The 24,200-nt window shown below is 38.6% G+C and overlaps 1 protein-coding gene across 1 annotated transcript in view; it reads left to right on the top strand.

Moving 5' to 3' along the window:
- The first annotated feature begins 16,000 nt into the window (after positions 1–16,000).
- CFAP299 (cilia and flagella associated protein 299) overlaps positions 16,001–24,200 on the top strand; it is a 566,830-nt gene continuing 558,630 nt past the window's right edge. Inside the window, exon 1 of the mRNA XM_002912479.3 lies at positions 16,001–16,118. Within this exon, the coding sequence (XP_002912525.1) occupies positions 16,008–16,118 (111 nt within the window). The 5' untranslated portion in view covers positions 16,001–16,007. The remainder of the gene's footprint in view (positions 16,119–24,200) is intronic.

Below are 24,200 nucleotides of genomic sequence, written 5' to 3'. Positions count from 1 at the left end.
TATACAACTCTTAGAAGAAAGCATAGAGATTAATCTTCATGAGCATGGATTTGGCAACTGTTTCTTAGATACACTACAGAAACTTAACAAAAAAAGAGACTACCAAAATTAAAATTTTTTGTACTTCAGAGGATGCTATCAAAAGAGTGAAAAGACAACTCATTAATGAGAGAAATTATTTGCAAATCGTGTATCTGGTAAGTGGGTGGTATTTAGACTATAGAAAGGACTCCTGCAACTTAATACTAAAAAGACAACCATTTAATAAATGGACAAAGCTTATTAATAGACATCTCTCCACAGAAGTCATACAAAGGGCCAGTAGGCACATGAAAAAATGTTCAGTATAATTAGTTGTCAGGGAAATGCATATCAAAACCACGCTGAGATACCACTTTGCATTCTCTAGGGTGGCTCTAATCAGAAAGTTAAATAGTAACAAGTCTTGGTGAGGATATAAAGAAGTCAGAATCCTCATTACATAGCTGGTGGGAATGTCAAATGGTGCAGCCATTTTGGGAAGCAATGTGGCAGTTCTTAAAAAAGTTAAACATGGAGTTACCCTTTGGCCCAAGAATTCCACTCCTAGGTATACATTCAAGAGCAATAAAAACATATACATCAAAGATAGGTGCACCAATTTTCACAGAAGCATTATTCATAATAGCCAAAGGGTGAAAACAACCCAAACATCCATCAACTAATAAATGGAAAAATAAAATGCGGTGTGATCCATATAGTGGAATGTTATTCAGCCAGAAATATAAAGTACTGATACATGTTATAACATAAATGGACCATAAAAATATTATACTAAGCAAAAAGTCACAAAATACCACACATTATGAGATTCCATTCATATAAAATGTTCAGAATAGGCAAATCTACAAAGGCAAAGTAAATTAGTGGTTGCCTATGATTGGGGTGGGAGTCTGGGTGGGTGGGCTGATAAGGCTGCACGGTTTCTTTGGACAGTGATATAATGCTCTGAAACTGATTGTGTTGCTTGGTTGCACGACTCTGAATATACTAAAAACCACTGATTTATACACTCTCGATTTGTGAATTGTGTGGTATATGACTTATACTTCAATAAAGCTGGTATCCAAAAAAGTATTATTTCTGAAGCAACAATCACATGCTTTTAATATTAAGTATCTAGCCCTTTCAATATGGATTTTCCAGTTATATCTGTGCAAGATAAGGAAACATTTTTGACTGTTTTTTGAAGAGAACTTTATTTGGTCTGGATAAATAAACATCCACCATACTTTCAAAGTACAGATTCATTTAAACTTTGGTTTGTCCTTTATTAGCGTTGTGAAGTTAATGGTTGCAAAGGTCAAGGGATGTGAAATTGGAGAACAAATTCTTTAGACATTTTTCTTTCTTAGACAGGTGCACCCTATCTAGAGAAACAGTTGCTGTAACCCTCATATCCATTTTTTTGTTGATATTTCAGTAGAAAATACTATTTTCAGAAAGTATTGTCTTGCTAGTGAGTTATACATTTACAACCTATCATTCTTGCCCAGCTATGAAAATAATCTTAGGGCATCACACCAGAATCCCGAAGAGCTGGTGTAAGAGCCAATTGTGTTTGCCTCTTGTCTCTCTTTTGCCTCTGAGCCCTTCTACTTAATAAATCTGAAAAAATGTATTAGTCACAGTGGTTTTGTGTTCTGCTTTCCTAAAGCTCTGTTCTAAGTGAGCTGTTGCACTTCTGAACTAAAATTTCCCTGCTCTTTGCCATCTTTCACCCTGTGCTTTTCCAGACCTAAAATGTCAAAGTATCAAGCAGATGGAATTACATTTGGAACATTGGTTTGGTAGAGAATGACTCCATGATTCTAGCAGATCTGTAGTTGTATTATTTTTAAAAACAATGGACTGTTAATAAAAGACTTACTGAATCCACTCCTCTGTCTCAAGTAACTACTATGTTTAGATTGAATATTGGATACTGTAAAATAAAATCCGCACAGGCCATTTGCTGAGATACCTAGGAAGTGGTAGTAGGCCAGTTTTGTCTAGTAATTCTCTAGAAGAAAGAGGTTTTAGGTACACTTGGATATACTTCTATCTTTTTTTGTGTATGTGGGCTAAACAAGCTAAAATATTTCTTCTAACCCCCTTCACACAGACGGTTAGAATGGCTTTATTTTTGCCAGGGTCATTTTGTTATACCCCTACAAAGAATTGGCACTAGAATTCCCTTAACTAGACGTGCACACAATCACATTTCTGTGACTGAGAGGGGTGTCTTTTTGTTTTTTCCCCCTTCCCTTCACATGTCGTCTGAATGCATTGTTGAATACGGCTAGGGAAAACACGGGAATGAGCGCTGCCAAACAACTGAGCAGGAATCAGGAATCTTCTGGCTCTTTCTCTGGTTTGGGGTAATAGTTCCATCCTTCAGTAAATATTTACAAGCCAATACTACCTGCAAGATACTGTCTAGGTGCCTAAACTCATTTGATTTCACTTTTTTAAATCTGTAGAATGAAACATGATCTGTAAGCTATAAACTTAATTATTCTATGATCCAGAGAACAGAGATTAACACATTTGACCTTTTTCTTCCAAAGACATCACAATTTTTACCTGTATTTATGCACTTAATACAATGTGTTCTCATTCGCTGAGATGGTCTCTATTTTTCTAAGTGTTGTTAATAAAGTCTCATACATGTCTTGAACTAAATTGAAAGTCACTCTAAATGAATATTGTGCCTACGTGTACATGGCACTCCCATAATGTCACCAGTTGCAGGGGTGGGGGTTGGAGAGGATGAGGCTAGGGTTCCTTAATTTTAAGGGTACCTGACTTTTCTTGCCCTGCCCCTCCCAATTTGAGGAGTTAAGTGACCAAAAGAACATGTCCACCCAGACCTGGATCCCTTCCTTTTAGCTACCAGGTTTCCAGAATTTCCCATTAACAGGGCCTCCCCACTGCAGGTGTATGGGGTGGTCAGGTTGGGCTCAGAGCCAGATTAAACCTTCAGGCTGGGGTGTCCACAGTGTGTGCATCAGGAATGGGAGGAGAAGGGAGAGTGGACTCAAGGCTATGCAAATTTTGAGTCTGTGGCCTGGGAGTAGATATTAACTATTCTTTATAAGACATTCTCCTCTGTGTACATTTCCATGGTTGCTTCCTCTGTTCGGCAAGGAACGCACATTTGCAGAACTAATTAACTGTAAACCCTGCCAAAATGGTCAAGTAGGTTAAGATCTGCTCTGCCCCTTCTTTATTCATCTCTCAGTCATATTGGTGATTTCTTCCCAACATATGCCCATGTTTATTACAGGCTGTTCTTAGTCCTTCCACTGCCATGGGCTACCTACCTGGACTGGGCCCTTTCCTTCTGTATACCTCATCCCTCCCTACCCCAAATCAACATGGCTAGGTCTCCTTTGGTTCCAGAAAGTGCTGTGCTGCTGTAAGTAGCTTGCTTAATTAATTAAATGTATCTTTGATGATCCATTTATCAATTAATGTATTCTTTTTTCCAGGCAACAAAAGGCTTAATCTTGTTAAAACCTACTTCTGCTCAGAAGGCATGCATAAGGACAGCAGCCTCCACAGTGAAACAAAAACTCAGTATATCCTAGGTTTTAGGAATTTGAATCACTTGGTGAGGATCAGTCTTGATAGAGTTCCCTGTGTCCCTTTGGAGTTTGCTCATTCTGGTTAGTTTCCATCACTTCTGTTACCATCAGTCCTGGGCCGTTCTCCTCTGGTGCATGTACAATCTCTTGTTGCTGGTAAGAGGAAAACTTCCGTAAATCCTTCTTTCTTTCCCAGTACTAAAACAGAATAAAAGGAAGACAGATTACAAGAAACACAAAAATCTTGCTTACCAAGTGCTGTCTGCTCTGCTATAACACAGTTGTTAAAATCTTAAGAAATCTTGAGTTCTCAATTATCATGTTGGAAAACAATTATTTCAATAGGAAAAGCTAGGAGTGTGGGGTAGGAGGATACCGATTCTAAAAACAAAGTTATTTTAAGGAGCAACACTAATGATCCTTGGCTGGAATCTCAGGTAGGCTGAGGGGGGAGTTTTTGGCAGGCTTAATGCCCTTCCCACCACACCATATTATGGCCTTTGCCAGTGGGTAGAGCTGTTCCTTCAGGGCACTGCTGGCAAACAGAGAGGCAGCACTTGGATCCTGCTTTCAGTCTGCGGAGACTCAGGCAGGAGCGCCACCCACAGGAAGTTGGGCGAAATGCATTACTCAGGGAAAGATGAAGCAACATAGAAGAAAAATCCAGGCCAGAAGCAATGGTCAAGGTCATACTGGAAAAGTAGGGCAAGATATCTGGCAGAAAGGCAAAGTTAGATTGTAAATTGAAGAAAGACAAACGTCATCAGTAATAGAAAGGTTAGAAATTGGTTGGAACATGGTGTATAAATCAGGGCAATTGGTTCTGGACCAAGAACCTGAACAATGATTGGAAACAGCTGTCATCTGATGTCCTGGGTGCAGACCTCATGGATTTAGGAGCTCATGACTTAAAATGAAAAGTAGAAAACATGGTCTCTGTTTTATATAGCTCATTTATCTCAATTAACTTTACTGTTTAACTATGACTTGAAGGAATCTGTAATTTATTACCAGCGTCTCTCAATAGAACAAAGTAAGATGCAAAGGAGTTACAGGATTTGATAATGGCTCCCAATTAAATACACATAACTAGACCTTGAGTTTCTAAAATCTAAATCAGCGCTATATTATTATATGTTGGCTTCTTAGGAAAATTGTCTTAGTTTTTCCTGACCTAACAAAAGGCTTAACTATTTATTTTTGTTAGTATTCAAAGACCTAAAAAAATTGCATTAGCTTAAAAAAGCTATTAATTAAGGTTGATTAACACATGGAGGAACAAATTAGTTATGTGATCCTGTATACTATAATGGTCGATAAATTATATAGGCCTATAATAGAAAGTGTGCAAGTATCTTATAAAAATAATACTTCGCTCTTGAATAATCATGCAGGCCAAACTTCCAAAAATCAGTAGGAGTTTAAATTTTATTTTAAAATTACTTAGGTTATTTTAGTCTCTTTTAAATTAAAAATCAGATTGCCCCCTGTGTATTAGCAATTATTTGGAAACTTGGAGTGATTTAGTTTAATCAAAGTGATTGCCAACAGTTTCATTGTTCTTGATAGCTGCCAGCATAGTAATACTTCAAGGCAAATACTAGATTTTTAATTGAAGTAAAGGACAATATTCTTTTTTAAAAGTTTTTATTATGTTATGTTAGTCACCATACAGTACACCCTTAGTTTTTGATGTAATGTTCCATGATTCATTGTTTGCGTATAATACCCAGTGTTCCATGCAATACGTACCCTCCTTAATACCCATCACTGGCCTATCCCAATCCCCCATCTCCCTCCCCTCTGAAGCCCTCAGTTTGTTTTCCAGAGTCCATAGTCTCTCATGGTTCATTCTCCCTTCTGTATACGCACCCCCCACGCCCGTCCTTCCCTTCCTTCTCCTACCGATCTCCCTGCTATTTCTTATGTTCCATAAATGAGTGAAACCATATGATAATTGTCTTTCTCTACTTGACTTATTTAACTTAGCATAATCTCCTCCAGTCCCATCCATGTTGCTGCAAATGTTAGGTAATCGTTCTTTCTGATGGCTGAGTAATATTCCATTGCATATATGGACCACATCTTTTTTATCCATTCATCTATTGGAGGGCATCTCTGCTCCTTCCACAGTTTATCTATTGTGGACATTGCTGCTATGAACATTGGGGTGCATATGGCCATTCTCTTCACTATGTTCGTATCTTTGGGGTAAATACCCAGTAGTGCAATTGCTGGATCATAGGGTAGCTCTATTTTTAACTTTTTGAGGGACCTCCACACTGTTTTCCAAAGTGGCTGTACCAACTTGCATTCCCACCAACAGTATAAGAGGGTTCCCCTTTCTCCACATCCTCTCCAACATTTGTTGTTTCCTGCCTTGTCAATTTTTGCCATTCTAACTGGCGTAAGGTGGTATCTCAATGTGGTTTTGATTTGAATTTCCCTGATGGCTAATGATTTTGAACATTTTTTCATGTGTCTGTTAGCCATTTGTATGTCTTCATTGGAAAAGTGTCTGTTCATATCTTCTGCCCATTTTTTGATTTGATTATTTGTTTCTCGTGTATTGAGTTTGAGAAGTTCTTATAGATCTTGGATACCAGTCTTTTATCTGTAGTGTCATTTGCAAATATCTTCTCCCATTCTGTGGGCTGCCTCTTAGTTTTTTTGACTGTTTCCATAAAGGACAATATTCTTAAACAACATTTTAAGAAAATTTAGGAATTTACTCTATGCTACATGTCACTCTTTCTGGGATAAATTATCTACTGGGAACTGTTATGAAGGCACAGAAAGTAAAAACCTGTTTTTCTCTCCAGAGTAGTTAACAGGAGAGGCTTTCAGAGTAATTTGCAATCGATTTTTATTATCAGTCCTTTATAAAAACCCTTGAAATCCAATAACTGACTCATAAACTAAATAGCAAACGGAAAGGGGAAAAATTAAGAAGGGTGGTTCATTATGCCTGGTATTAGAAACAGAGGCCTAAATTAGGATTAATGCATTTGGTTGTGGCTAAGCAGTCATACAGAGCCACATTTTCAAGGTTTGGTTTTTACTCAAACTTTAATTTTATCACAGACTCACTCACAGCCATTCCAGTTGTGTTGCTACCATCACCTCCTCTGTATCCATGTTCTAGAACACAAATCAGAGACATTAATACTGATGAGCCCTGGGAGAAAACAATTCTCAAAGAAATTTGAGATACTGAGGACAGCAACAATTTTGAAAAAATAAAAAAGATGTGGGCTAGTAATTGTTTATTTGCACATTCATAAGATAGTAGATATTCTGAATGGATATGGAAAAGGAGAAGCTTTAGGAGAAAGGTAAAAAAAATCTGATAAATAAGAAATATTAATGAGGTCCTTATAGAAAAGACAATGCCTGGGGATGCTTTAATATGGTCACATATTTGTGTTACGTCCATTAAAGTAAGTGTGCATTTAGAGTACTGCTGAAACACCAGAAATACTCACTCTTGGTTAGAAATCAATACTTTTTGTGTTCCTTTGGCTAATGTTAACAACTTTTTGGCAAATGGCAGTGCTGCCCATTTATAAAAGTTGTTAGTTTTTCTTCAAAAATAGATTCTAAAATAGTAATATTTTTAGTGTTCAGATTATTTGGCTAGGGTTAGCTGCAGTGATGTCTGAATTTTCCTAAAAATAAGATCCCTCTTACCTGTTTTTATATTTAAAAGTGAAACTGCTACGTAGAGATGGATGTACTGGGAGGGTAGGTGGGGAATGGTGGTCAACGGGGTGGAAGGGGGGAGTGGGAAGGTGACAATTTTGAACAGGAAAAAAGACATGAAAAGACATTTTTTGAACAAGAGTTCAGACACACCATGACAATATGCTAGTCTTGCCAAGCATGTTGCCATTTGTGGTCATCAAATAATTTAGTACAATATGTGTTTTCTTCCACCAAAGTGCATTAGAGAGGAACAGCTCTGCTGTCTCCCCTCTCTTCTCAGAGGATTCCTTCAGGTTAGACCCAAACTCTTAATGAATGTGAATGTCATAATAGTATATCACAGAATTTTGAAGCTAGATGTGATCACAGAGCTCATCCAACCTTACCCCATTCTTTTAGAGAAGACAAAATTACATTCTGATTTCTTAAAATATAACATGCTTGCATTCTTTCTGTTAAGTCTTCTTCACACATGGCATCTTTTTTTTTCCACCCATATTCCACTTTGTACCTTTTTTATGAGTTCTATAAAATTTTATTTCCCTCATTTATTTACAAAGTTGTTTCCCCAAATCTGCTTAGTTCATCTTCGTTTCCTTCATGCCACCAACCACCAGCCCAGACCCACTGGGTCTCCTGTCCCTAAATTTTAATATCCTTGAAGATGAAAAGGACCAGGCTTTATTTCTCCTTGTACTTTCAGGGCCTACCTAGCACAGAGCCTGATTGGGTTATGTTAAATTATTGCTGGGTGAATCAATTTTACCTTCGATAAGTAAGAGCTAATGGGAGAGACAGATCAAAATGTCTTTTATTGTGATTATTGTGCTTAATTTATCTGTAGTCAGAGAATGTTTGATACCCTGGAGAGGCAGAGCCAAGTACAATGAGTTATTTAGCTCTTAATGGAATTGACATTCCTTCTTCTTTTTTTTTTTTTTTTAAAGATTTTATTTATTTATTTGACAGAGAGACAGCCAACAAGAGAGGGAGCACAAGCAGGGGGAGTGAGAGAGGAAGAAGCAGGCTCCTAGTGGAGGAGCCTGATGTGGGGCTGGATCCCAGAACGCCGGGATCACGCCCTGAGCTGAAGGCAGACGCTTAACGACTGAGCCACGCAGGCACCCCGGCATTCCTTCTTCTAATGCTTCTACTAGAGAGGCTAGTGAAGTCTCATGATCTTCCCTTCCTCCTGCCCCTCTTTCTTAGTTGTAGCTGGGGTTGTGTTATTACCATGGCTGCAAAAATACTTGAATATCTAATGAGCTCTGACATTGTCCTCAGAGGCTAGAAAGAAGACGGTGGTTTAAAATAGATCCAGCCTCTCCTCTTAGGAATTCTATAGAGGTCATTGTGTACTTTAGAGGGGCTAAATATACTCCTCAGAGAGGCAGCCTGTTTCCACCTTGTATCTGGGGTTTCAAAGATGTCACTTTATGTTTTCTTCTTCAATTTCATCTGAATTTATTTATCTTCAAGTCAGTGCCTCATTATTTGAATTTATTAAGTACCAATGAGATTTTATTACAAACCAACCACATCCATGTAGTTATTATTTTGAGCAGGTGAAAATTTGATCTTAAGTGAAAATTTTCTGAATCATACTCAGGTGTAAAAAGTGTGTATTAAACTTGAACAAAGTTGCTTCTCTGTAGAATTCCTTCCCGCCAGGTCTCTTGCATCTGTCTATCCTATACTTACTCTCCAATTCAGACTCCCCTTCTTTTTTCTCTTCTAGATCTAAGAGGTCTTTCTGCCAGCCCTCCAATCATTTTCTGCTCTTAGGATAATCTTTCTAAAGTATAATTCTGATTATGATTTCTTTCCAAACACTTCTTTTGACTCTCCTTCACATGGAGAATACGCTTGAAGTTTATTAAATTGACAAGTCACCCCATGGTCAGCTTCTGATTAGCTACTATTTTCTCCACTCTTACACATATCCTGCACTGTAATCAAATTGATCTGGACTAACCTGTGTTTTCTCACCTTGTGACTTTAGCACATGTGATTCATTCACACGGATATTTATTTAGAGCCCCATATCCCTGTCTCAATAGTTCAAATTTACTACAAAGTCTGTGTTATACTTTAATTTTTTGTTGGATCTCCCAGGTAGAAGGGATTTTTAGCTGCCCTGGATTTGCATAATGCTTCAAAAATATCATTTTGTCTTGTGTTATTGTATTTGTATTGTAAAGCACCTTTCCAAACCTTGGGTGCTAAAGTTCAGGTTGTTTGTATTCCTCACCCTGAGTGTAGTGCCTTTCACCTAGTAGTTTCCAAAAGTAGGTGAGTAAAACATACAGGAGGCATTTTGCAAATACTTTATTATATGTGAGATGTTCATAACAATGAGGGGAGTAGAAACTGCTCTGGGAATATGTAAGAGAAGATTAACTCCTAGATCTCTAGACTTCTATCTGTACAATGGAACTCATAGTTCGTAGAATGTATACTTTGAGTGTTTCAGGTAGAGGTAACAGCATGTTTAAAGCTGCAGTGACAAAAGAAATGGTGGCTTCTTTAAAAACTGAAAATAATCCAGTGTGGTTGGAACATATCCTGTGTAAGATGGAGGGTGTCAGAGGAAAGTCAGAATGTGGAAGGTCTTGTAAGCCATGTTTAAAAAAAAATTTTTCTAAGGGCAATGGGAAGTCAGTGGAGGTTGTCAGATGAAGGTGATGAAATCACATCAGTGCTTTTAAACAATCACTATTATTACTCTGGGAAGAGTAGAATGGAACCAATGGGGGATAAGGAAACCAGAAAAGAGGCTATTTTTGGAGTATAGGTGTCAGTCTCTAGTTTAGTCTAGAAAGCAAATGGAAATGAGACTGGAGAGAAATTGAAGCCTACAGGAGAGGCACTTGGGAGACTGGGATAATAGGCTATTTCAGGGGTGAAGGAGAGGCAAGGGTCCCGACTGTATTCTAGGCTTCTGCCATGAACCACCAGAAAGAGAGGAGGCCGTATGTTGAGAGAGGGAACCCTGGGGTTGGAGCAAGATTAGGAGGCAGGGGAAGAGAAAGAAGCCAATTTTATACATGTTATACATTGAGTGGTATCTGGTAGGAAGTTGGATGTTTGGTCTGGAGCTTAGGAGGGTAACCTGGCTAGTCATACAGATTTGGGAACCATATGCATGTAGGACATATGTAAAGTTATGGATGTGGATGTGGTCTCAAAGTGAAGGAGTGAAGAGGCAGAAAAAAGCCCTCAAGGAGAGAACACTGAGACCCTCCCATTCAAAAACTAGTTCAGGGGAAGGGGAGCCAATAAAAAAGACTAAGAAATGAACAAACAAAAAAGCCAATGGAAAACCAACCAACCACCCACCTAATCTCAGGGCTAAGTAATTTGAGGGAAACTAAGGGAAAGAGTTTTGAAGAAAAGGGAGTGGTCACAGGACCTAAAGCCCCTGAGAGTCAAGTAGTCGGAGGACAGAAAAAAAAGTCCATTGACCTTAATGTCAAGGAGGTCATAACTGACTTTGGGAAAAAGTTTCAGTGGACAGTGTAAAACTCAATGAAATGTGTTGGGCAGAAAGTGGATGGAAAGAGTGGGAGAGAGTGATTATAGCTAACTCATTCACGAAGCTTTGTTATGAAAGGTGGCAGAGCCTACTGCTGATGTGGGCTGTGGAGTTGAGAAGTTTGCTTCTAAGTTCACTTGCTTGTTGTTGTTGTTGTCTTCCTCCCTCCCCCCCACTTGGTTTTAAAATGGGAAAGAGGTGGGGGCGGATGGAGAGATTTTGAGAGAAGAGAAAGAAAGGAGAAGATACATTCATGATAGAGAGGATAATCAAAATAAGAAATCCTGGGAAGGCAGAAGGAGAAAACCAGTGTAGAATGAAGGTCTAAGAGGAGGTAAATCTCTTCCTTTGAAACAAAAGGGAAGGAGTAAAGAATTGGTGTGTGAGTAAGCTTGTATTTTGACTAAAGAATATCTAATCTGATGACTTCTACTTCATTTGTGGAGAAGTTAAGATCATCTGCTTTGTAGACAGGAGGATATGGGATTAAAGGGAGAAGAGAAAATAGGAAAAGCCATTGAAGAAAATCAGAGTGAACTGCAGGAAAAAAACACAGAAGACTGTGGGGGCAGTGCTGAGTACCCCCTTGAAACTGGCATCTTTGCATCGATAGTGGTGGGCATCTATTTCCATGTGATTTTTTCTAAGAGTGTTTGGCCACTCAAGAGAAGTGGTGTTTTAGGGAAGAGGCTGATTTCCATGTAGACAAACAAGTTGAGGGAATTTTCAGTGAAATTTTTAGAAAAACCTTACAGAGCCATTGAGAGTCCAAGTTTCCTTCTGTTCCAAAGAGATGGTTGTAGCTATGGTATCTATCATCTATCCCATAGTACAGTAGTACTTTTCAACTTTTATTAGCTGTTAACACCCATCAACCCCACTCCTGGGAGTTCATTCTTACATTGTCTTCTTGTCTTCTGGATCCTTTCTCTTAGGCACTGTTAGATACAGTCAAGAGAGGAGAAAACTCGGGAGTTATGGCACATGAACACATTGTGTCTCCAGACAGAAGCTGTGGAACCAGAACTCCAGCACTTTAGAATAACTGAGACACTGTGGAAGTCCAGTGATCTCATCACAAGAAATATCTTAAATAAATTCAATGTCAGCATTATTGCAAAGCACAAAAGAGCTCTCCTTAGCTGATGATTAAGCAATAGCCCTCTTCTGCAATCCACAGAAACTTAATAAGCACTTGGGCAACCTCAGACACAATTCTCTTATCTTATTAGGGCAAGCATATGTTTTTCTTTCTTACGATATCGTAATGTGTCAGGTCCATTTTAATAGAGCCATAAGTTCTTACTCAGAGTGTTTAGCATCTCATTAGCATAATAAGCAAGGCATTCCCCTTCTGAACTTGTCAACATACCAAAAGTATGTTTCCTATTCACTTTTCTTTTTTAAAGATTTTATTTATTTGACAGAGAGAGAGAGAACAGCAGAGGCAGAGGGAGAAGCAGACCTCCTGGCTGAGTAGGGAGCCTGATGTGGGACTCGATTCCAGGCCCCTGGAATCATGACCCAAGCCGAAGGCAGACGCTTAACCCACTGAGCCACCCAGGGGCCCTCCTATTCCCTTTTCCAGATTTCATAGTATATTGCTGAACATCTGGAAATAGAAAAGTGTAGGGTTTAATTTGAAATTCTTTTATATACTTCCACCAGGTAAGTATGGTGCCAAAGCCTGCTTATTTTAAAGAGATTCTTATGCTTAGATTTTGCCTACATTCCTATGACCTTTGTTTTAACCTTGTTTTGTTTTTTTTTTTTTAACTCAGAACTAAGCTAAATATGGCATATATTCTGTTATTCTTATATAGCACATGTTTATTCTCTTTTACATTTTGGAATTTTGCTGTGAATATACATAATCCTTGCTGGTTCTTTGCAAGGAATGGAATTTCTAGGATTTGGTGCTAAATTCCAGGTTTCAATCTTCAAAAATCCTGGAATTTGAGTAGGAATGTATGTTATCCAAAATAAAGTATGTCCCAATCATAACAAAGACTTCGCAATTGGAAATAGGGACTTGCTGAAGCCCATTAATTTCTCTGTCACCATCTTTTTCTCAGGCACGAGTCAAAAAGTGGTTTTGAACTTAAACTGAAAGTTAAGCAAAACACAGTTGAATTAGGCAGTAATTCAAGCCCTTCTGTGAGGAACAAGTCTAAACCTATAACTTGTCTTTTTCTTTTTAACTATTTATAGAGAAACCGATTTGTTGAAAATCACCCTTTTTGAGTTAGAAGACACAGCTAGACGCATTGACTGAAAATATTTACAAAATTGTTTAAATTTAGATGCTTTAGAGATTATTTCATGAAAGAGTTGTTTACCAAATGGTAAATTTAATGAGGTTTCCACTGAAAATGCACCACACGAAGGATCATAATAGTATGATATACAAGTAATGACCTCGTGTTTTACTAAAATATAGGTCCTTGCAATCAAAGTGCTATAGTTTAATGGACCCAAGATTTTCTAGATGCTTTACTGTTTCTTGAAAGTGATGAAATCTTGATGGAGGAGGACCTCGAAGCAAATACAAATAAATATGTATATACATATATATATATATATATATATATTATATATATATATATAAATACAAGCACCGTGGAGGCTTTGACAGTAAGACACGACTTTTTCAGTAGTGTGGGATCGTCACTAAAAGCCGTTTTTATTGTATCCTACTGTTATTCAAGGACATGAAGACTATATTTTACAAACTCTTCAACCTAGCATGCAAAGCCTTCCTACCAAGTTTCCCCCTGTAGGAAGCTTCTTTTTCTCTACTCTTCTTACCTGCCCCCTCGTAATGTCAAAATCATGTGCAGCTTTCCCCTACACAGAACCTAATATTTCTCGCCTCCACATCTTGGAATATACCATCCCTTTTGCTCCTGTTATTTATGCTAAGTCCATGCTCCCTTTCACAATTTGATATATATATTTTTCTAACAAACAAAAAAACCCAACAGCTTTCATAATTGATTTCATGGGACTCTTCAAACCTTTATTCACCTCGGCTTTCCTTTGTGGGCAATCAGGAGTAATAAGTTGTGTTGCTAATTTTTATCTTTAAGATTTCCACCAATCCATTCAGATTCACTCTGTCTCTATATTGGGAATAATGTTAATGCAACTTTCCTAGTGGATTTGTTGTCAGGATTAAACAAGATAATGCATAGAAAGTATTTAGAACAGAGCTGGCACCTGGTAGTCTTAATAAATATTCTACTATAGCAAGTACTGGTATTTTCTGTATATAGTAAGTGGCTGAGACTTTTCTAAGTCTTTGCTTGTGCTCAGTTCACACAGAATAATGCTTCTTTCAGGAGTGACTTCAAGTCACTTCTCTATTCTCTACTCTCTGTAGACAACAAAGAATATTGAGATTTATGTCTCTTGTCAGTTAGAACACCTTTAGTCACATGGATTTCTTCTCATTCTTAGGCTATTTGACTTCTCATTATCTTTTTGGATATTAGGTGATGTCAAGTTGTTGGTGGTTGTTAATTGTAGCACAAATACTAGTTAAGGGTGCTTGGCACACAGGGAGGGTTCAATAAATAGTTATTGTTGCTTTGTACTATTCTTTTTTTCTTTTTTCTTTTTAAATAGGCTCCACCCGCCATGGGGCTTCAACTCACCACCCTGAGATCAAGAGTTCATGTTCTACTGACTGAGCCAGCCAGTGTGCTGCTTTTTTTGTCGTTGTATTTTGAGTGTTCAGGGTTTCTCTATCCTTTCTGTTCTTCTGAATCGAATGATTAAATTGCATTTTAAAAAGTCCAAAATGCCTATTAAAATATTTTAGGACACTTTCATTAATTAAAAAATAAGTCCCTGGGGGAGCCTGGGTGGCACAGCGGTTAAGCGTCTGCCTTCGGCTCAGGGCGTGATCCGGCGTTGTGGGATCGAGCCCCACATCAGGCTCCTCTGCTGTGGGCCTGCTTCTTCCTCTCCCACTCCCCCTGCTTGTGTTCCCTCTCTTGCTGGCTGTCTCTCTCTCTGTCAAATAAATAAATAAAATCTTAAAAAAAAAATAAGTCCTTGGTATCTTAGAGATTATTGTGTCTATATCATTTAAAATTTGTACTATCTGCAACACCCTAATTTTTGAGATGACCTTTTTAAATTGGGGAAGCTAACCGACTGCCAAGTATCTTACCAGATATTTTCATTAAAAGAAATTTTTTTAGCACATCTGAAAATCTTCAAAATTAATTCAAGTAATACTTAAAGCGCAACTACCACAGGCTTAGTATTGTGCTATATGTTAATTTGCAAATATTATCTGTAAAATATTAAAATCTAAATATGAATTCTAAAAAGTTTTGCCAGCTTTCACATTGGATTACTTTAAATCCGTTTTAAAAATGCAAAACTTGTTCTAGGAAAAGCCTTTAGTAAGAACCTATACTTTCTAATATTCCACAGGTATTTGCCCTTTAAAAAAGACAGCTTCAGCAAAAGCAAGGTCTTTCATTGTGTGCTTATTGAAACACAAAGTTCATAAAAGTTTAAAAAACAAGCACTTGGAGCCAAAAGGTCTTCAAAGATATTTTCATTGAATTCCTTTAATTTGGGAAATTTGCAAATTCTTCCTCATATCCAAACATTAGCAATAATTTGCCTTCAAGATACAATTTTTAAAATAATTTAACAAATCATTAAATATTTTGTTATTGTTTTTGGACACAAGACCATTTCCAAAGACTTCTGTTGTGGGATACACTTCTTGCAAAAACAGACTTTCAGTTACCTGAGTGCTAACCTCGATATTTGTGCCCAGCATAACATAGTTTTAGAACGAGATTGATAGCGCTGATGTATAATATTTTGTCTACACATCCTGGTAGTCTCATAATTTTTAATTTTGGATTGCAATTTGCATCTCTAACGTAGCTCCACATTTCACCAAGGTTTGAGTCAGCTGACTAGTGCCAGACCTGAATTTGGAGCGGGTAATTTGAGACCGCGTTCCCAGGAGTTAGAAGGAAACTTGAAACTTAACAACAAACACGGGGACGGGATTAACGGACAAGGCTCCACACCGGTTCCCAACTGATTGGAAGAAACCAAGTGGGTGGAACCTCCGGACCTGTCCCTCGCGCCTCTGTCGCTAGGGACGCTTTGGCCCAGAGATCACGATGGATCGGGACGAGGGGCTGACGGCCTTGGACAACATAGTCACTCAGTTCAACACCTATGAAGATTTCCTCGACTCGCAGATCACTACCGTGGACCTGTACTACCTGGAGGTAAGGGTCGCGGCGCCTCAGCGTGGACCACCCCCATCCCCGGCCTTCCTCCCTCTCAGTCCCTCCAGAGCCCCCGTGTCGTGAGGTGATCGCCCCCTGGCGGCGGACTATGACGAGGTCAGGCTCCGCAGTTTGCCGACCGCGGCGCCAGGGCAGCGCGGGAGCTGAATCGCCGAGTCCTGCGCTCCCCGCGCGGCCTCAGACCGTGCATAACTCGGGCCCCTCGTGGCCGGAGCGGAAACACGCACGTGGGGTGTCTTCAATATCTGTCTGTCCTCGCGTGCAGTCTCCCGGCCCACTCCTTCCAAATCATTCCGTGTGAGGAGGAGGCCGGATTCGGAGACCTGCCGAGACCCTTGCGCTGGGCTGTCGTTCAGGTCTGGCACGCCGTTTCTCTTTGCTTTGCCAATTTGTATTAAAACGGAGAAGACAGTACCCTTCCCGCGCACGTGGCAACACCGACCTGGTGTGTGTATCTGCTAGGATATTGGGCGTCTGGGAAGTTCATAAACTTCCACCCCCCAGTAGTTGGCGCAGAAAGCCCCTCAGTTACGGACACGCAGTACAGGTCGTTGTGCAGGCATATTCCTGACTTGTATTTATCGAGTCGATTATCACAACTAATGTTGATAGTTACAAAAAAAAAAAAAGCCTGCTAAACTGCGAAATTGGACGTAATGGGATTGGCTACTGTCTTCCACTCGGCAACCATCTTCCTCCCTGCCTCTTTAAAGGTGTGTGTTTGATGAGGGGGGATTTTGGGGTGGGGACGGCGGGATAAAGTTCTTGTCCTCCTTGAGGCGAACCAGGCTGGGCAGGAATAGAATAGCCTACCGGTCCTGAGAGGCAGGAGGTGAACGCTGGATCCCTGTAGCCCTGGGATATTGCCAGACGGAGGCCTACTGACTGGCACTGCCCTGGAGCCAAGACACAACCCCAAATTGCCCCCTCCCTATTTAGGCCAGACGGAACGAGTGCCACTGTGCGGCGCCAAATCACAGCGGAGTCTGGGAAGGATTTGGATCCTGCAGCCAACTCCCCAAATTTCATATCTGCAACAACATCGTTCTGCAATGTAGTGGATTGAAATTTTTGCGCTCCAGAGATCACGTTAAGCAGGATTTTACTTAAATGTTGATTGCAAGGTTTGAAAAGTTCTTATTCTTCATAACACAGTCATGTGGTAGATATGAACGTAATTTTTAGAAAGCAGAAGCATCTAATTCTAGTCCTGTCTCTGCCACACACGAGTTGTGTGACCTTGGACAAGTAATTTGATCTTTCTGGAATTATCTGTTAAAGGATACATCTAAGTGATATTTACAACATAGCTTCTGGCTTCAAAAACAAACTTAAATATTTTATACAGTTAGTACGTTTAAAGTTGTGAAAGCATTGCATCTAATACACTAAAATGAAGATTGTATAGTATTAAACAATGTTTGCATCCCCATTTTTGCATGTCTAAATTAATAACAATGAAATATAGATAATAAACATCCAATAGAATAAAATCATCTTCATACCACATGTGGAAAATTGCTAAGCTAAAGCCTAGTATCATTAAGAAAGGTTTCAAAAAATTTTTTAAGGTCGGGTTCTTCATATGAGTAATAAAAATATTAATGTTAATTAGGAATGAGAAATTAATACATCAATCAGAAGTTTAAAGGTCTTTAAAGTGGAAAATGATATATTTGGGGAAATGATAAATTTATTTATAATTTGGCATGGTTTAGCTTATTCTTATTATACTTTCGTAGAAAATAAGATAAAGATTTAATTGAATAATTTTAAGGCAAATATATATATTTTGGATTGGGTAATGAAAATTTTTAAATGTCATTTGTTCTGGGGGCTTAAATTCTCAAGTACGTCCTGTGGATGCAAGTTCATTGCTCACTTAGGTTGCACAGAGACAAGTGGACGCCTCAGAATTGGTTCAGTAGTAAGGCTAGTACAGCAGGCATGTTCCATGGATCATGGATCACACTTTGTAAGGTGATTCTTGCTCTGTGTGTATGTGTGTTTTGGTTATCAGTAATTGACTTTGATGTGAATGAAGCAAGTTTTATTTCATTTTTTGAAAATATAATAAGTTCATTTTAATTATATGGATTTACCATAACTTATTTAACTAATACCATATTGATGGACATTTAGATTGTTTTCATTTGTATGCTATTATAAATATTGTAAGGGTTGGCATACTTCCATAAACGTCTGCATGTCTGTCTGATGTTAATCTTAGCCATAAAAGTCTAAAAAAGTCCAAAACAGGTGTACTAATTTATACCTCACCAACAGTGGCTCCTTTTGCTGCATCCTTTTTTTTATTATGTTCTGTTAGCCACTGTATAGTACATCATTAGTTTTTGATATAGTGTTCAATGATTAATTAGTGTGTATAACACCCAGTGCTCATCACAACACATGCCCTCCTTAATACCCATCACCCTGTTACCCCACTTCCCCACCCCCACCCCTCTGAAACCTTCAGTTTCCCGGAGTCCAGAGTCTCTCAAGGTTTGTCTGCCTCTCTGATTTCTTCCCATTCAGTTTTCCCTCCCTTCCCCTATGTTCCTCCATGCTATCGCTTATGTTCCACATATGAGTGAAACCATATCATAATTGTCTTTCTCTGCTTGACTTATTTCACTGAGCATAATCCCTTCCAGTTCCATCCATGTAGATGCAAATGGTGGGTATTCATCCTTTCTGATGGCTGAGTAATATTCCATTGTATACATGTACCACATCTTCTTTATCCATTCATCTGTTGAAGGGCATCTCGGCTCCTTCCACAGTTTGGCTATTGTGGACATTACTGCTATGAACATTGGGGTGCATGTGCCCCTTCTTTTTACTACATCTGTATCTTTGGGGTAAATACCTAGTAGTGCTTTAATATCTTGAGGAAACTCCATACTGTTTTCTAGAGTGGCTGTACCAGCTTACATTCCCACCAACAGTGTAAGAGGGTTCCCCTTTCTCCACATCCTTGCGAACATTTATTGTTTCCTGTTTTGTTAATTTTTGCCATTCTAACTGGTATAAGGTGGTATCTCATTGTGGTTTTGATTTGTATTTCCCTGATGTCTAGTGATGTTGAGCATTTTTTCGTGTGTCTGTTAGCCATTTGTATGTCTTCTTTGGAAAAGTGTCTGTTCATGTCTTCTGCCCATTTTTTGACCAGGTTATTTGTTTTTGAGTGTTGAGTTTGAGAAGTTCTTTATAGGTCTTGGATATTAGCCCTTTATCTGTAATGTCATTTGCAAATATCTTCTCCCATTCTGTGGGTCGTCTCTTAGTTTGTTGATTGTTTCCTTTGCTGTGCAGAAGCTTTTTATCTTAATGAGGTCTCCAAAGTTCATTTTTGCTTTTGTTTCCCTTGCCTTTGCAGATGTGTCTTGAAAGAAGTTGCTGTGGCCGATGTCAAAGAGGTTACTGCTTATGCTCTCCTCTAGGATTCATTGAGGTCTTTCATCCATTTGGAGTTTATCTTTTTTTTTTTTTTAAAAGATTTTGTTTATTCATTTGACAGAGAGAGAGAGACAGCCAGCGAGAGAGGGAACACAAGCAGGGGGAGTGGGAGAGGAAGAAGCAGGCCCCCAGCAGAAAAGCCTGATGCGGGGCTCGATCCCAGAACTCCAGGATCACGCCCTGAGCCGAAGGCAGACGTTTAACGACTGAGCCACCCAGGCACCCCCATTTTGAGTTTATCTTTGTGTATGGTGTAAAAGAATGGTCCAATTTCATTCTTCTGTAAGTAGCTGTCCAATTTTCCCAGCACCACTTATTGAAGAGACTGTCTTTTATCCATTGGATATTTTTTCCTAATTTGTCAAAGATTAGTTGACCATAGAGTTGAGGGTCCATTTCTGGGGTCTCTGTTCTGTTCCATTGGTCTATGTGTCTGTTTTTGTGCCGGTACCATGCTATCTTGGTGATCACAGCTTTTTAATATAGCTTGAAGTCAGGCAATGTGATGCCCCCAGCTTTGTTTTTCTTTTTCAACATTCCCTTGGTGATTTGGAGTCTTTTCTGGTTCCATACAAATTTTAGGATTGTTTGTTCCAGCTCCTTGAAAAATGCCAATGGTATTTTAATAGGGATGGCATTGAAAGTGTAGATTACTCTGGGCAGAATAGACATTTTAGCAATGTTTATTCTTCCTATTCATGAGCATGGAATGTTTTTCTATTTTTTTGTGTCTTCTTTAATTTCTTTAATAAATGTTCTGTAGTTTCTAGAATATAGATCCTTTACCTCTTTGGTTAGGTTTATTCCTAGGTATCTTATGGTTTTTGGTACTATTGTAAATGGAATCGATTCCTTGATTTCTTTTTCTACAGTTACCTTATTAGTATATAGAAAAGCAACTGATTTCTGTGCATTGTTTGTATCCTGCCACATTACTGAATTGCTGTATGAGTTCTAGTAATTTGCAGGTGGAGTCTTTTGGGTTTTCCACATAAAGTATTATGTCATCTGTGAAGAGAGAGAGTTTGACTTCTTCTTTGCCAATTTGGATGCCTTTTATTTCTTTTTGTTGTCTTCTAGCACTATGTTGAACAATAGTGGTGAGAGTGGCCATCCCTGTTGTGTTCCTGACCTTAATGGTTCCTAACCAAAATCATTGATAATGATATTCACTGTGGGCTTTCCATAGATGGTTTTTATGATATTGGGGAATGTTCCCTTTATCCCTACACTCTGAAGAATTTTAGTAAGGAATGGATGTTGTATTTTGTCAAATGCTTTTTCTGCATCCATTGAGAGGATCATATGGTTCTTGTCTCTTCTTTCATTAATGTGCTTTATCACATTGATTTGCAAATGTTGAACCGTGCTTGCATCTCAGGAATAAATCCCACTTCGTTGTGGTGAATAATCCTTTCAATGTAGTTTTGGATCCTATTGGCTATGATCTTGTTGAGTATTTTGGCATCCATGTTCATCAGGGATGTTGGTCTGTAATTCTCCTTTTTGATGGGGTCTTTGCCTGTTTTTGGGATCAGGGTAATGCTGGCCTGATAGAAGGAGTTTGGAAGTTCTTCTTCTGTTTCTGTTTTTTGAAACAGCTTCAGTAGTATACGTATTATTTCTCCTTTAGATATTTGGTAGAATTCCCCTGGGAAGCCATTTGGCCCTGGACTCTTGTTTTTTTGGGAGCTTTTTGATTACTGCTTGAATGAAGCAAGTTTTAAGTAGTAAATGAGAGATGGTATATTTTAGTTAGAAGAGCCTAGAGTCATAAGATTTGGTTCTAATCCTGTATTGTGTTTTAACCAGTTTGAAACTCCATTTCCTCATCTGCAAAGTGAAGGGGCTGGACTAGATAATATTCAAGGTTATACATGTAAAATTTTATGAGTCATTTATACATCCATGTGTCCATCCAGGCATCCATGTATTCATCCAACTATCTAATAAAACTTCATTGGGAGCCTACTGTAGTAGATAGTGCCTTAATTGCTAGGGATTTAAATAAGAATCAGTTATAGTCACCTAACTTTAGTATTGTGGTTACAGTTCAGTCTAAGTTTTATTTATTCAGCAAACATTTTGCAAGTATTTATTATCTTTCAGTTACTCCTCTGTTATATAGAATATTATTCTATGGCTATTAGTTTTCAGTTAATTTCAATGCTTCACATACAAAGTGGCCATATTATCTTTGCTGGATTCATTCTCTATTCTTCTCCACCCACATGTGTGTTCCTAGAAGCTGTCCTCTGCAGTCCTTAACCAGGCTCTTTTGGCTTTGGCTTTGTTTCAGCCAATACGAGATCGGAGGGTAGGATGAGAAGAATTAGAGAATTTATTCCTTCTCATCTTTCTACTGGTTGTGGTTTGGAAGTGGCTGCATTTCTTAGATTTGGCCAGCTTCTCATTCCATCAGCTACAACAGCCTTTCCGGATGCTGGCAGCACTCTCTGTTCTAGAAACTGTTTCCTCTCTTGTCTCCTTTTAGGCCTAATCGTGTTAATGACCTCCCAGTATTGCTAGCCCAACGACACTACATCATCCTATGTTGGTTTCCATTAATTTTAGGATATATTTGTAAATTATGCTTTTATTCTTTTTAATCATCTCTTTTGAGTTTGCCTACCATGACCCAGAGCTCTATATTATCGTTCAACATCTCAGACCACTGTAAGTATACAAGTAGTCCGTGTATACATACACACACACACACACACACACACACTAACCGCAATGTTTTTATATGATTAAGATTATGGAAGAAGGGTGCTCAGTTTGGCAGCACATATACTAAAATAGGAGTAGGAAGGAAGGGACATAGGAGAAAAAAATGAAGACCTGCACCAGTTAGCTATTTGATGAGATGGAGAGCCGTGAGGTGTTTAAGGAAAATAAAAGAGGCTCTTCATCCTATGTCCATTGTGCTTTGCTCATTTTACTGGATGCTACCTATAAACTGAGAGGACATTTATAATAGTATCAGCAATTAGATTTATCTCTGCTAAACCAAATAACAATAACTCAAATAACAATATTTATTCCTGGAGTTAGTGTTACCTTAAACTAATTAAGCCAATCCCCTAAACTGATATAAAAATACTTGAAAAATTTTAGCAATTTTTTGCACTATGACTTTCCAGATTCTTCCTTGGTAATTCTTCCATGTTGAATAAACACAGTCCCTTCATTTCAGCTGTGGCTGCCTGTGGCCACTAGAGAACGAAAAGGCCTATTGCATTGCTTTTCCCAGGTAAGGAATCAAGGGGTGTTTTAGAATTGTTTTTAAATTTCCCTGACTAACGCATACTAATTGTGGCAAATTACTTGTAGAGATTAGCAATGTGAAAGTTTTATTTAGAGATTATCTTCCCATTATTTAGAAAATTAGAAATAAATCACACAAACCTTTGGACATAATAATCTGAAAATTATTTGGCAGATACTGATGAAGTGAGATTCCAGGAAAAATCCGTAGCATGATTTACCATGATTATATAGTAAGCCAGCTAATAACCAACTAGTATTTATTGCATTTTCCCATATTTTTCTAGTATTTATCGGATCAGGTACAGAGTAGATTCCTATGAATATCTTACTTCGTATATTTCAGAATCAGCTCTACTCTTTTGTTGATTCAATAGGAAAAAATTGGCATAAATTAGCTACTCTCTGCTTAAGAGGAGTGCTACATTTTTCCTTCAATAGGTTCTTAGAGGTGCTTATCTTTAAGCAAAAATATCTAATTCTTCAAGGACATGAATTCCGATGATCATGGGATGAAACTGAATCTAGAATGCCACATCCACAGTACTTCTGAAACTTTATCTTAATAATAAATTTTAAATGCTGTGAGCCTAGTATCATCTTCACCGGCTCAATTGTGTCTCAAATAATCCCCTAAAAATCTATATTCTTTGTATTTAAAGTTTGTTCCATTCATTTGGTAGTTATATTGACTTCAAAAGCTACTGCTGGAGGCGACAAGAGTGGAGGCAGGGAAGATTCCCAAGTAGAGTGTGGAGAATGAGACAAGACAGGGGGCTTATGGCAAAATGCTAGAGAACAACCATTACTTAAGGTGTGGGCATGGAGGTGATGCTCACAAGGACAATGATAAGGGGGTTCAGAAAAGTAGAAGGAAATAAGGAGAATGGTATGATCTGGAAGCCAAGAGCATTTGGATAGCAAAACCAAAAACACTTGACAACATTTACACAAAGCTAGATGAGAGTTCTTCTATGAACCCCAGCATTAAAGCAGATGGGGAGAAATCATCCATAGCCATAGCATCTAAAAGGAATTGGCATCCATGTGGTAGAAAAGTAGAGAAGACAGTGGGGCCTCTAAAGGACCCCTAAATAAGAAAGAGCAAAATAGTTGAACAATGTAGCCGGTGTGAACTCTTGAAACTACCTTCCTCAGCTGACTTGTGGGCAGTGCTCCACACTGTGGAGATGCTGTTAGGAGTGGAATCAACATTGAGCCAGATGGGGACAGTAGAGACAAAATTTAAAACAGAGAAATAGAAGGGAGGTTAAGATGGCGGAGGAGTAGGGGACCCCTTTTTCAGCCGGTCCCCTGAGTTGAGCTGGA

The sequence above is a fragment of the Ailuropoda melanoleuca genome, chromosome 11, assembly GCF_002007445.2.
Source record: "Ailuropoda melanoleuca isolate Jingjing chromosome 11, ASM200744v2, whole genome shotgun sequence".
NCBI lineage: Eukaryota > Metazoa > Chordata > Mammalia > Carnivora > Ursidae > Ailuropoda > Ailuropoda melanoleuca.
This window is presented reverse-complemented; position numbering and strand designations above follow the sequence as displayed.